This window comes from Mastigoproctus giganteus, chromosome 8 (genome assembly GCF_048544385.1).
Source record: "Mastigoproctus giganteus isolate SK-2022 chromosome 8, ASM4854438v1, whole genome shotgun sequence".
Lineage (NCBI taxonomy): Eukaryota > Metazoa > Arthropoda > Arachnida > Uropygi > Thelyphonidae > Mastigoproctus > Mastigoproctus giganteus.
The window spans coordinates 36,576,331-36,590,484 of NC_143582.1; the positions used below are offsets into that span (position 1 = coordinate 36,576,331).

The following is a 14,154-nucleotide window of genomic DNA, read 5'->3' on the forward strand; positions in this document are numbered from 1 at the left end:
ATTTATCCAAAGTCTAGTCATCACTCTTTACAGTGTTAGACATCGTGTGTAACGGACAGTTTACTCAAACATTGTATCATAATTAATGCAACCAATGCAGTTACATTTTCAAAGAGTTAAAATAATGGTGGATAAGAATGAAAATGAGAAAGAACGAAGAATGAATGAAAAACTGTTAAGAACAATTATAAAAAATAAAGAATTAATTTTAGCAGTGGGAAAGACAGCTGTTCCACTGCAAGCAACTAGGGCTGGGCTGGCTATTAGGATTGAAATGGAGAGACTAATTTTATTGAAGATAATATCCAGTGCAGAATTCAGTTAAGTTAAATATTATAAAAAAAGAGAGAGAGAGAGAGCGCGATGAGCTGAAGAAAACTCACCTAAAAAAAAAAAAAAGAAATGTGGAGCCATTTAAAACTAGTAAGTAACCATTTAAAAAAGTAATTTAAAACAGTATTTAAAATCCAGGGAGGAGCCGCAAGTGCAGATCAAGGAGCTGAAACTTTCACAAAAATTATTGATTGACAAAAATTATAATTAAAATTATTGATGAGGGGTATTATGTGTTATACTTCTCAACAAGTTTTTAACATAGATGAAGTAGGACTTTTTTGGAAACGAATGCATAAAAAAAGTTTCATATTGAAAGAAGGAAATAACATGCCAGGTTTCAAAGTGGTGAAGGATCGGTTGACTTTATTGTTGGATGGTAACGCTGCGGGGGATTTAAAATTAAAACCCCTTTTAGTTTACCAGGAAGAGGGCAAAACTACAACCCATAATCGACACATTTTTCATGATTAAATTCATGATTTTAATTGGAATTTTAAGTTTAATTTTGATACGTAAGTAGTTACCACATAATTATATATGTATGTAATGCAGAATATTTTATGTACAAATATTTGAATGTTAAATATTTTGACCGACATTTGTGCATCTTTTCACTACCGTTTATTATTGATTAAGAAATATCCTATGGCAGCACTCGCTTAGCACGGATTCACTTAGCGCTCATTTTTTGGAACAAATTATCAGCGTTAAGCAGGGGTCACCTGTATATTAATTTTAAAAACACATTAAGTAGGCATATAAAAATCTGAAATAAATTTAACTAAATCAGGCGAGTAATTGAAAATATTTTTGGCAATGATGTTCTTCAGGTTAGATTACAGTGGACCCCACTTTATGATATTAATCCATTCCAGAGACACCATCATATCGTGAAAATATAATATGAACCCAATAACACATTGTTTTTTGGTAATTCGTTCCAAGACCTTGGATGTTGGAATTTTCACTATATAACTAAGCTGTTTCTCTCTCTCTCTCTCTCTCTCTCTCTCTCTCTCTTTAAAAGGTGATTTTTATAATGGAATTGTATTAGTTTTATATAGAATACTGAATACCATATTTTCCAGTGTATATCACTCACCTTTTATATGAAAAAAAGTCACCATAAAATTGTGGTGTGTCTTATACACTGGAATAAATATTAAAACATGATACAAATTTAAAAAGAAAAAAGATTAAAAAATGCTGATGGTGCCACATTTTTACGTATTTCCCCTCCTCCCAAACTGTTGTTTAAAATGATAATTGATAATTACGGATCAGAGACAATTGTAAAGTAAAATAAGTAGGTGCCAGTTAACCTGTTAATAGAATCAGCTGCTTTATAGAATCAAATTTCAAAAAACCAATTCAAATCATTAAAATGCATTACACTTTCATCATTATCATATGTTTGGTTATAAGAATCAATTTTGAACATCTTTGTGATATTTTTCTAAAGCACATTTTTGGACGTAACAACCATAGAACAATAAAAACAATTGAAGTTTCCAGTTGACTGGACTTTTCTGTTAGTGCAATCTATTATAAACAGGTAGTAAACTTGATCTTATTGCACTTGCGATAATACCAATAGCTGGAATTCTGTGGGTTTTTATGTAATGGTGAAATGTGTTTCCCTTTCCATGAAATCTTCAATCATATAAAAATCATAAATAAATTTTCAGAATCTTCTCTTTATTCCTAATTGTTAAGCTTCGTAAACTTGTTACTCCTGTGTTCTTTGTTATTGATTACTTATCTTTTTTACTGTTTTAAATTTTACAACCCAAAAAAAAAATGTTGGTGAACAGAAATATCAATTAGTTAGTATGTACATATCACAGTAATATTAATTAAGCTATGTATGTAAGTGCAAATTTATGTGGAAAATATTCTTCCGATTTTCACATATCATTTAATTTTGTAAATTCGTAAGGTAATAAAGTGTATATTTGCACTTTATCTTTACTTTTATAGCCTATGGATAATATTCCTCCTGTTTTTGCTTATTAGAATTGCCGTTTAATAGAATTAAAATTCAATTTGCAAACGAGATCACAATGACCAGCACTTACTACGTATCATATGGTGAATGGTATTTTATTATGGAGAGTCCATTGTACAGTGAACCAATCATAAAGTGGGGGTGTTTATTTCTATGCACACACTGTAATTGGCTATTTATTTATTTTGCATGAAGAATGTTTTAAACAGTGGTATTGATAAGAACCTAAACTGGAAATTAAAAATCTATACAAGTAAATAGCTATCCCAAAAGTCTTTTTTCATAAATAACATTTCACAAATAATTTTTTTTAGTCAGAAAATAATATAAAAATGTTTATTTTACATAAAAAATTTTTAGGATTGCTTTCACAACCCCTTGGTCATCACTAGGTTAGAGATTTTGAAAAGGTGGCAACTCTGAGGATTTACAGTAAACTCTGTAAATCCAGCACATTTACAAAAAAAAAAACTACATTTTAAAAATAAGAAATATTAAGAAAGAAATCCAGCATTTGTATCAATGATCACATTAGTCTTTAAGAAACCATAGCAAAATAGAATTACATTCAGGACCATGACAAAATTTTAATAATTTAAATGTAAAAATTAATACATTCTGTTTTTGTAGGCCAGCAGGATTTAAACTGCATATTCCTGGCCTTTGCAATGAGTTTCCCCTGATATTTTGTTTTCAAAGTTGTAATATAGCTAAAGCTATCTGTAAAAAGTATTGCAATTGCAGGGCAATTCATTACAAAGGCAAGTTTGTTCTGCTGTGAGAATTAATCCTGCATTATTCTTGTAGTTTAAATTTTCCACAAAAACAAATGAAAGGACAAGATAATCATTTTAAATGTTTGCAGAGGTAAATAAGTTCAGTTGTTAGTGCTTAATATTTATTGAAATGGGTTCCTCTAAAACTGCTCAATCGCTAGGTATACATCTATATTTTGTGCAGACAAATGCTGAAAATTTTAAAATTTGGCACCTCTCAATCCTCGAGAGTGCCAAATTTTGAAGAGTTTGCTGTATATAGAGCAGGGGTGGCCAGCTCACAACATGTGTGCCATAAGTGGCATGCACAGTTCTTGTTAGTGGCAGACTTCCTGATGTAAAAATGAATACATCCAATTTGAAAAATCAGAAATGAAGCTAAATGCATACATTTTAAATTCCACTTTTATTTGCAGAAATTATGACCCAGGTTTCGACATGATGAGAACCTGTTGTTCATATTTACATTTAGTATTAATTTAACAGAGTTAAGTAGGTATGTTACTGAGCCCCTCATATCATTGATTTTGTAAGGACTAAACATTTACTTATTAACCTATATTAAATTTATTTTATAAACGTAAAATTGTTTTTATTTTTTATTTTATTACAAATGCTTAGAATAAACTTACTTTATGTAGTTAGTTTTTGTTAACTACATAAAAAATTACATGCTATTATTTTGTGGCACTAGGTGTGTTTCAGTATGGGGGAAGGTATTGATTCCAGTAGACTCTGGAACTCCTAAGTGGCATGCAGTGCATTTCCAACAAATGTAATATGCTTCAGGAAAAGGTTGGCTACCCCTGTCATAGAAACTTGCATTAAACTTAAATGTGTATTTGCATAGAAAGTAAAGTACATTTCACTATGGCAGGTATGAATGATATTTTGTACACTTTAGGGCAAAGATGAGTGATTAAATTTTGTATGAAGTCAGGGAAAAGTAGCTAGGAAAGTATCTAGTGGAGCTTATCTAGCAAGCTTTGTGGGCTGGGGCAATTTTAATGATAGCAAGAAGAACATCAGAATTTTAGGCCAAACAGTCGTTATGGACTGGCACTAAAGATAACACTCTTCAACACTGAATGCCCCATAACCATATCAAGATTGGTTATAATTATTAGCAGGTGCTACAATATCACTTGACTGATGCAATTCAGAAAAAAATGGTGAAAAGTGTTAAGTAAGCCATGGTTCTTTCTGCAGAATAACACTAGACTACATCTTGTACTTATGGTACAAGATACACTGACAGTCACCAGATACCTCTAATTCAGAAAAAAGGTGAGAAATATTAAGTAAGCTATGGTTCCTACTGCAGAATGCATGATAAAATGCACTAACAGCCATCAGAGACATACATCACTAAAAGATGAATTAAGAGGACACAATTTTGGTGATTATGTGGAGGACAAGGACATTACACTGAAGAGAATATTGAAATATGACCCCTTTAAATCCACTTATTTCAAAAAGGAAACTTCCTAATACTTTGGACAATTTTGATTCAAATAATAGGTACAGTCTCAGAATTTTTCAAATGTTCCTCACAGATTAAAAATATATTACAAAATTAAGAACAAATTTAATCAGTTTTTAATTAAAATATATAATGAATCATCAGTTAAAGTTAAATTTTAAAGTGTTTTTTTTTTTTTTTTTTTTTTTTTGTGTCTGTGTGTGTGTTTTTATTTTGGTTATAGTCATGTGAAAACTGTATTGTCTGTTGGAAGCCTGGTCAACTTGAAGAAACAGAAGTTAAGCACACTGACACAGCAGTTACGGTTTTACATAGGTTTGAATTTAAAGAATGTGAGATTTGGTTTATGCGTTTCTCTTTAGATTCTTTGCAAAAGGTAAAAAAAAAAAAATTTTTTTATATTTTCAAATTAATATTTTTAAAGTTTAAAGTTTTTCACATGCAGAATGATTCAGAACTCTCCTGCCAAACTTTGGAAGTGTGTTGGGGAATCAAGTAATAAAGAAAAAAAGTTCTTAGAAATGTGGATCCAAAATTTTCTATTGCTAATCTTTTTTTCTAGTTTGTCAAGTACCATAGGATCAACCATCTGGCACATATGCAGAGCTCTTTGATTACATACTTTCCTTCCAACAAGAGTGAAGGTATCGTACCAGTTGCATCATTGAAAAGTGGTATCAGTAGAGTGAGCACTTCTGTATTATGAAAAGAAATAAAGTGCTGGACTAAATTAATATTTACTTTGCTGCTGAGGTAGATGCTAATTTACTCCAGCATGGGGAATAAGTTACGTGGCATCTTTGCTCTGCTAGCCTAAATCCATTAGATTTTGAAGCATGTTCACAAATTCTTAAAATGCCTCCTGTGTTTGCCGCATCGTTTTTCACATATAACAATTCTATTCCTACCAAATGGATTTTTGTGAAATTTTATATTTAGCCCTTTTAGAAAGGTTTGTTGAGCTAATCTCCAAATTTAAATAAAAATTAAGAGGGAGAAAATATAAATGGAAGTATGTTTTTGGATGTTCAGGTATTACCCAATAAGGAGCTGACCGAGCTAGCTGGGTGGGTAAAGTGCCTGCCTGGCAACCCAAAGGTCGCGGGTTCGAATCCTTCCTCGGGCTTGGATCAGAGTAGAAAATGCAAAAACTTTGGGAGGTGCATTATGGCCACAGAAGCCGATGCTTCAACAACACAAAAAAAAAAAAAAAAAACCCAATAAGGAAAAGTTGTCGGATAACTTTTTTTTATTTATTTATTTATTTTTTTTTTTTTTTTTGGACCTTAGAATAAGTCCCAGAATTTTTCTGCACAAACTTTTGAAACATCCATGTATAAATGAAAGTACATATTTGATGTTCAGACATTGCTTGAGAAGGAAAAGTTGGATTAGTACCAAATTTTCTGTTTACATGGGAAATGGTTAAGATCCAATATTGATTTGATATCTTTTATTTATCCCCTTACAGAAACTTATATATATTAATGAAAATATTTTTTTGGATATTCAAGCATTACTTGATAAGGAAAAGTTGAATCAGCACATAAATTTTTAAAATATGTTCTTTCATTCCTGTGATCACTACATACGGTCGAAAAGCGTTGTCAGCTTCAGGAAGGAAAATCGTTTTGAATATTTTCGTTAGATTCTTTTAATTGCGTTAATTTGATTTTTAATTGTTTAAAATTGATTTGAATTGTGTTAAATTGATTATTTAATTATTTATATTTTACTCTAATGTACCGGTAAGTTGTCGATGTTTTCGTTTTTTCCGTTTTAATTTCTGGAGGGTATCATACGGAAGTGTTCTATGCACTATATTAAGGTAAACTCCTCTTATTATTTTATTAGTAATTGGGTATGCAGTTTTACCTCTGACTGCTCACTCGTTAATGGTAGACAGCTCTGTCTTCTAACTACTCCACTAATGCTGGTGTTCCCGAGGATTCAGTTCTTTCTCCTACTCTTTTCCTCTTGTGTATTAATGACCTTCTTTCATTGACCAGAAATCCTATCCATAGTTTTGCTGATAATAGCATGTTGCATTCCACCTTCCAGTTTGAGAAACCTTGCCCTGCTCAAACAGCTTCAACTTCTTGAGTATCCACTGCCAAATCCTTAAATGCTGATCTCCAGGTAATGGTAGTGGGGCAAAGATAACTTAATTTCAATCCTTCTAAAACTCAGCCTGTCTTATATCTCCCAAAAAAAATTCTTCTACTCCTATGTTTCTTCGAGGCGCTCCGATTTCTAGGCAAGATCTTGGGGATTACCCTGACGTCTAATCTCTCTCTTGGCATAAAGCACATTACAAATATTGCTTCCTCTGCATCTAAAAAACTTGGTTTTCTCTTGGCATTACTTTTCTTCCAAACTGTTGTTGACTTTGTAGAAATCGCAAATCTGGCCTACCGTGGAATATTGTTCCCACATCTGGGACGGTGCCCCCAAAACCTCTCTCAGGCTTCTCGATTCCATTCAAAAGAGGGCAGTTAGATTAATTAATGTCTCATCTCTAACAAAACAAAAAAAAAAAAAAATTTATGATGTTATGGTTGCATCTACCCATATATTTATTGTGTCTGTAAATTGCGTGTGTTCTCTGGTAGATTTGCCTGTTTTGCTGGACGAAAAAACCCAAATTTCTGGGGGGGGGGGACCTTGCTATCTACACCTGAGTCCAACTAACTCAGCCACAGAGTAAAAAAAAAGCCCATTAAAATTCCTTGTGTCATCAACGTGATTTGAACCTGGGCCTTTACCACCCAGTGTGGGGAGGACGGTGACGATACCACTGTGCTACCAGCGCAGACAGTCTCATCTTTAACAGAGTCTCTCCACTCTCTGTCTTATAGATGTACTGTTTCTGCTGAATGCCTTTAGTACAGATGCTTCCACGGGCACTGTTCTTCTGAATTGGCTTCTATAATTCCCGTTCTCTCTTTCAAAGCAATCCAAACACGTGCCACAACCAGCCAACATCCTTTTACTGTCCAAGTTCAAACTCACAGAACCAACTTTTCTTCTTCCTCATTTATTCATTCACTTTCTGTTTTTTCTGGAACAAACTTCCTTCTAATGTATTTCTTGAAAATTACAATCAACAGAAGTTCATCTAATGTCAACAAGTATCTTCTTTCAACTTTTCAACCTTCAACCCATGCACGGTACTAAGTACTATAGATTCTATAAAAAAAAAAAAAAAAAAGTGCCTGTACATAACAATGGTGCTTGAGAATCAAAAAAAAATTTAGCATGGAAAACATATTTATTTAACATGATATACTGTAAGATAGTAAACTTATAAGGAATTATGGGAGATATGGTTTCTTTCTTTGGCAATTCTTTACTTTTTATTTAATTTTATTTTAATTTATTGTTTATTATTATGTATATATTTTCTAATTTACCTATGTAAATAAATAATATATCTATGTAAATAAATCTAAACAGATGCCATTATAGAATTTTTAGTGCGAATCCCCTCGAACACTTTTGCGAACCACCTGTTGGGAACTGCTGCCCTAGAGGAACGTTACTATAAATTTAAACAGCAGCTCTGATCCTTTTCAAAATTTTAGGATTTATTGGTAGTTTTATTCTGGGTGCTTGTACCAAATTTCATGTCAGTAGGTTAATCCCAGTGGTTCTCAAAATGTGGGCTGTGATCCCTTGTGGGAGGGGGGGGGGTTAAAAATTTTTAAATTTTGCTTTGTGTTTTAAATTTTATTTATTTTTTTTTTTTTCCAACAAAATGATTTCATTTTATAAAGTTGTAAGGGTCTGTTATTGTTTTAATTGATGTAGACTTAAATTAATTATTAAAAATAAGCGGTATTTATTCCTTGGCTAACTCTATCCCAAATGAAATCGTTAGTTTTATATTATGGAAACTTGGGGGGGGTCACGCAGATTCGTTCACAGTATTACAAAACAAGTTGTTGGATTGTTGAATTTATATGCCACCATCATATACACTAACAGGATACACTGTTTCAGTAATGTGTCATTAGTTGAAGGAATGGTTATGTATGATGAATGTCTGAGCTGAACAGGAACAGAAGGCATCCACTCCCATGAAAGTTCTATTACGTGATGATTCATTTCTTCAGGCAAATAAAGATTTCAAGCACTTGTGAATTTTTTGTATTAATAAATTTTAAAAAATAAATGAAACATTTTAAGTGCTAAAAATTACAAAAAGCATTAACTTAGCAAAGTTATTTCAGATCTAAAAGTTCATGTGGATCCATGTCCACATGAACTTTTTTTTCTTTATTATTGATCTACTGAAGTTTTGCAGGATTAGTTCTGAATTACCCTGTATATTTATATATATATATAAGATGCTATCCAAAAGTTTCTTAATTAATAATAATAATAAATGGTTTTACTTACTGGCTATTTCATGTCATTCTGTTGATATACTCCCCTTGTAAGATAATTGTCCACTTGTCCAGTAATTCTGCCATTGCTGGAAGCATTTCTGCACCTCCTGTATTGTTATCTTTTTTTCAGTATCTTCAGTTTTTGTTATATCTCCCAAATATCATATCTCCTTCCTCTTGACTTTAAATTTTGACCTTATGGAATAAATTCATGGAGCACCACACCTGTCAGTATCAGAAAACACAATCAATGTGCTTGTGATATTTGCAAGAACTTATCTTCTGAATCAAGCATGGACTTTTGCACTAGGATTACTGCTAGTTTGTTTCTGTACAAAACCCATAACTTATTTCCTCAAGTGACCTTTGAAAGGAAAGTCAGATCATCCTGAATATGCCCTTGAAGATCACAAAAGTATTCTTTCAAATTCATCATCCTAGTAAAACACAAAACTGAAAGGGTAGTCAGCTTGATCTTACTTGGAACCATATGAAATAAAACTGAAACTAGATGAGTAGGGTTTGCCCCAAACTGCTCACAAAGATATACATGTCTAGCAAGAGGAGTCCAGAAATTTTTGGATGGTACCTTGTATATTTGATTAAAAACCTTTTTTTGTCTGTACATATGAATAATACGAAGAAGATTATTATATAGAATAATATAAGAAGATATATCCAGAGCCATATTAACATGGTAGCCTGGAAACATCCACATCCAGGCTGCTCCAGCTCTCACAAGCAGTAAAATAAATATCACTGGGGTTCCTCATTGGGGGCATGGGGCATTTTCTTGTTGAATCTCAATGCTTAAGAGTCTTTATATGGTTCTGGTTATATCATACTGCTTTCATGTAAGTCACATACTGTATACTTGTTTTTGAGGGTACATGAATTTCCTCTCATGAAGTGCAAAAAAAAAAAAAAAAATTTATATTATTCTTTATTAAGATAAGATAGAGTAAATCATTTTTACTGTACTGTCCAGACAAATTTTTCTGCCTAGAAAGTACAGTAGATATTTTGCCACAACTAATACTTTGGCTTCTTAAATATTGTACCAAGATTTTAGAATGCATATTCAAAATGTCAAGTTGCTTTCAAGCTGCTAGGCTTTATGATGCCATCACGTACGTATACTGTCTCAGTAATGTATCTGAATAGTTGAAGGAATGGTTATGTATAACAAAGAATGATGGTTATATAACCAGTCAGCTACAAAAAACTGCTGTACGTCCAAGCATAAAAGGATAGGTTATGTTAACATCAGATATTAATAAAACCAAGTTAATATGTTTGGTTAAAAATTCAAAATTAACCTGAAGTTTGAATTTTGCATATACCATAAGTGGCCATATAAATTAACATCACCATAATTTTTTTTTTGAAAAACAAGCAATGTGATTGGAAAACTAAACTTATTTAAAAAAAAAAAAAAACATTAAATATTGAATTTTATTGATAACAGAAATTATGAAACAAAACTTTCTAAATAAAAGAAATTATGAAACCTTTTTCTAAATAAATCTCTCTAAACCATCTGTTTAGACATTTATTTAGAAAAGGTCACAGAAATACTGTTGGCCAAATGAATGCTTTTCCATCTTGATGATATTACAAGTTAACATTGATGAATAATAATGCATGTGGATGTACGGTTGTGACAGAAACTTGTAGTTCTTGTATAAAAGATTAGTATTCCACTCCAGTACTACCTTGTACCTGTCTGGCATAGCGTATATAGGATAATTCTTAATATAATCATTGCCTGCATAATGGTTTCTTTCAGTGCTCTCTCTTGCTTTTATGATTTCTTTACAATGATTTTCTCTCCCATAACTTGTTAGCAGTTTTCTTCAGGAGTTATCATGAGTGCTATTTCCAGTCCATGATAAGCATCAGATATTATTATTAGTATTGGCAAATGAAACTACCCACTTCTGCAATGCAGATGGAAGTCTGTTCCAATATTCAATTACCTGCTGACTGAAGGCAAATGGCAGTCTTGCAGAATTCTTTGCCTAAAAATAAAATAGTACAGTACTTGATACAAGTACTGTACTATTTTATCTTTGCATGAAATGATTGTGTAATATTGTATTTTAAAGGGCAAAAAATAAATTTCTGCTTTGTAAAAGTGGCCTCTGATAACAGGTGGAAGAGTTTCCTAGCACCACCATGCATACAACAGTACACAAGATCATGTCTCTTCTAAAATCTTCTATCCAGCTATTCAATACCTTAAAATCATCTATTGCTATCTTTTGGGCAGAATTGGCTGCCTTTGACCGAACTACACTTCTATCCACTGGTGTGTTCAGTTATGCTCCTGTTTGAATCACTTCAGCACACTCCTTGAAGCTTCATATATTGTTCTTTATGCACATATTTTCTCTTGCCACTTACTCCATTAGCATTAGTAGAGGCATATGATGCAAGAAAGCAAGCTTATGCAGCATCAGCCAAAAAAAAAAACTTCCATTTCACCCCTCCATTCGTTCGAAATACCTGTCCAGCTGAGCTTTAAATTTATTTAGGCTATCAACTTCCATAACAAAGGATGGAAGTCTGTTCCAACAACCAACTACCCGCTGGCTAAAGGCAAATTTCCGCACATCTATCCTACATCTGTCTTTCCTCAATCTGAATTTATGCCCTCTCAGGTGATTATTCTGAGCAAGAGGAAGAATCCCATCGGCATTGAGCATGCTCAAACCATTCAAGGCTTTATACACCTCTATCAGATCACCTCGCCGGTGCCTACTCTCCAGACACTGTAATTTGCAAAACTTAATCCTTTCCTCGTAAGAGCAACCCTTTGTTCCATTCACTATCTTGTTGCCCTTCTCTGTACCCGTTCCAGCAGCAGTGCATAGCACATGCTTCTTGATTAGACCGGGGTTCGAGCCCGTCACCACCAAATACGGAGGATGTGGAAAGGTCAGAGAATGACCACCGCATATCCCGGAGCAATATGGCCTTAGTTGCTAATGCTCCTAAAAACCAAAAATAACTAACTAACTAACCTTCTTGAAATGAGGCCTCCGGACCTGTATACAGTACTCAAGGTTGACCTACCATTGCCTTATACAAGGGAATAATCACCTCCTTATCTCTGCTAGAAAAATTCCTATATATCATTGACAAGACACTATGAGCTACTCTTGCAGCCCGTCTGCGCTGCTCAGAGAACTTCATATCTGCCTGCACAATTACCCCCAGGTCCTTTTCATTCTCTACCACTGTCAGTGTAGTACCACAGAGTTGATACATTTCTCTGGGGTTGCTGTTCCCCATATGTAGTACTTTACATTTGTCAATGTTAAACTTAATTTGCCACCTCTCAGCTCATCTGCTCAACCTTTCCAGATCCTGTTGTAGCAGCATAGCGTCAGTAGTGTCCTTAACAACCCTGCCAACCTTTGTATTGTCTGCAAACTTGGACATTAAGCTTGATATACCATCATCAATATCATTTATAAATACAGAAAACAATAATGGACCCAAACTGAACCCTGAGGGACTCCACTAATAACATTAGTCCACGATGAGCAGTGTCCATTGATTACCGCTCTGTCTTCTCCCACTCAACCATCCCTTTATCCATAGCAGCAATTTGCCTCCAATGCCACACTGCTCCAATTTGTGCAACAGTATCAAAAGCCTTTCTAAGATCCAAATATATAATATCAAAGTTATTCCCTGCATCCAGTTCTTTTGTGACTGCATCATAGTATCCAATCAAATTGGTCAGGCAAGACTTTCCCTTAACAAAACCATCATGTGTCCGAGCTGTAACTGAAGTCTTGTCTAGATGATCCTGCAGTGCTTCTTTAACCAGTGCCTCCATTAATTTTCCTGGAACAGAAGTTAAACTCACAGGTCTATAATTACTTGTGTCAGCCTTTGTTCCTCTTTGTGAATTGGGGTCACATTTACACATCTCCAGTCTATGGGTACCTCCCCTGAGTCCAAAGAAGCTCTCATAATTATGGCTAAGGGTTTGCTTACTTCCTTTGCTGCCTCCTTTAATATAACTGGATAGATCCTATCCACCCCAGGTGCTTTTCTTGTGTTTATCTTCAACAATTTCTCCTCCACTTTACTCTCAGTTATTACAAGATTATCTAGCTTACTGCCAAAGTTGAATACACCTCTGGCATTCCCTTCGCTGAATAACTCCTCATGTGTGAATGTTGATGCAAAATATTCATTTAGTTTGTTAGCTACCTGAGCAGGATCATCAACAGTTGAACCATCAATATCAAGTGGACGAATCTGATTCATCCTCTTCCTTCTAGAGTTTACATAAGTAAAGAATTCTTTGCTGTTTTTCTTTGCATCCTTTGCCAAAGATTTCTCGTAATCTGTCTTCGCCTGCCTAACCTCCTTTGTAACTTGGTTACAGATCATAGGCTTCTGTGTCACATGTTAATTTATATGTATGTGGTTTCAGTTTTCTCCCATTTTGGATATTATCTTATCAATTATAGATGGTTGGATGTTCAGCATCCACATAATATCCATAAGTTTCGTGTGAGGAGTATGGTCTACTTGTGTGATTTTCAGTTTTTCAGCATTTGTGATTTGTCTTACTTGCTTCTTCTCCACACATGTGATACAGCTCGAACAGAATTACAAGGAATGATTCTGATATCTAGCTCAGAGCAAACAGTTGAGATTGCAGGCCATGGTGTTCCTTTAGTTCATTCATTTGAAAGGGAAACCTTAGCACACCGGTCTTATTGCTGGTAATGCTGCAGTTGCCTAGTAAACGATAGCTGGCCACTCGACACCCTCCGGATGTCGGCAAGACTGCTAGGGATCTCCACTTATTGTTAGTGTTACTTCTAAGAATCTTCACTCATGGGCCTTACCCGGGGGAAATTTAAGCATCCAAAGTAGGAATCATGGTAAATGGGATCTCTGTACATATAGTTAATGGGACTGGGACTTCCAAAAATCATTGTACCATGTGAGAAAATATGCCAAATATAAACATACTAGTGAGATTCCACTGTAATTATTCAAACACTGAACTCAGCCAGCACACTCATTAGCTTCCCATGTTCCTTTAATCGATTCTGAAATAGTCCTCATAAAGCTGAAGTTAAGTTACAGATTACTCACATATGAAGCCAAAGCTATTGGATGGTTTTT

At 33.9% G+C, this 14,154-nt stretch overlaps 1 protein-coding gene across 2 annotated transcripts in view; it reads left to right on the plus strand.

Annotated features, from left to right (window-relative positions):
- escl (embryonic ectoderm development protein escl) overlaps window positions 1-14,154 on the plus strand; it is a 159,077-nt gene that overhangs the window by 118,342 nt on the left and 26,581 nt on the right. For both annotated transcript variants that reach the window (XM_090379303.1, XM_090379304.1), the window contains one exon: window positions 4,827-4,979. In XM_090379303.1, the coding sequence (XP_090235429.1) occupies window positions 4,827-4,979 (153 nt within the window). The remainder of the gene's footprint in view (window positions 1-4,826; window positions 4,980-14,154) is intronic.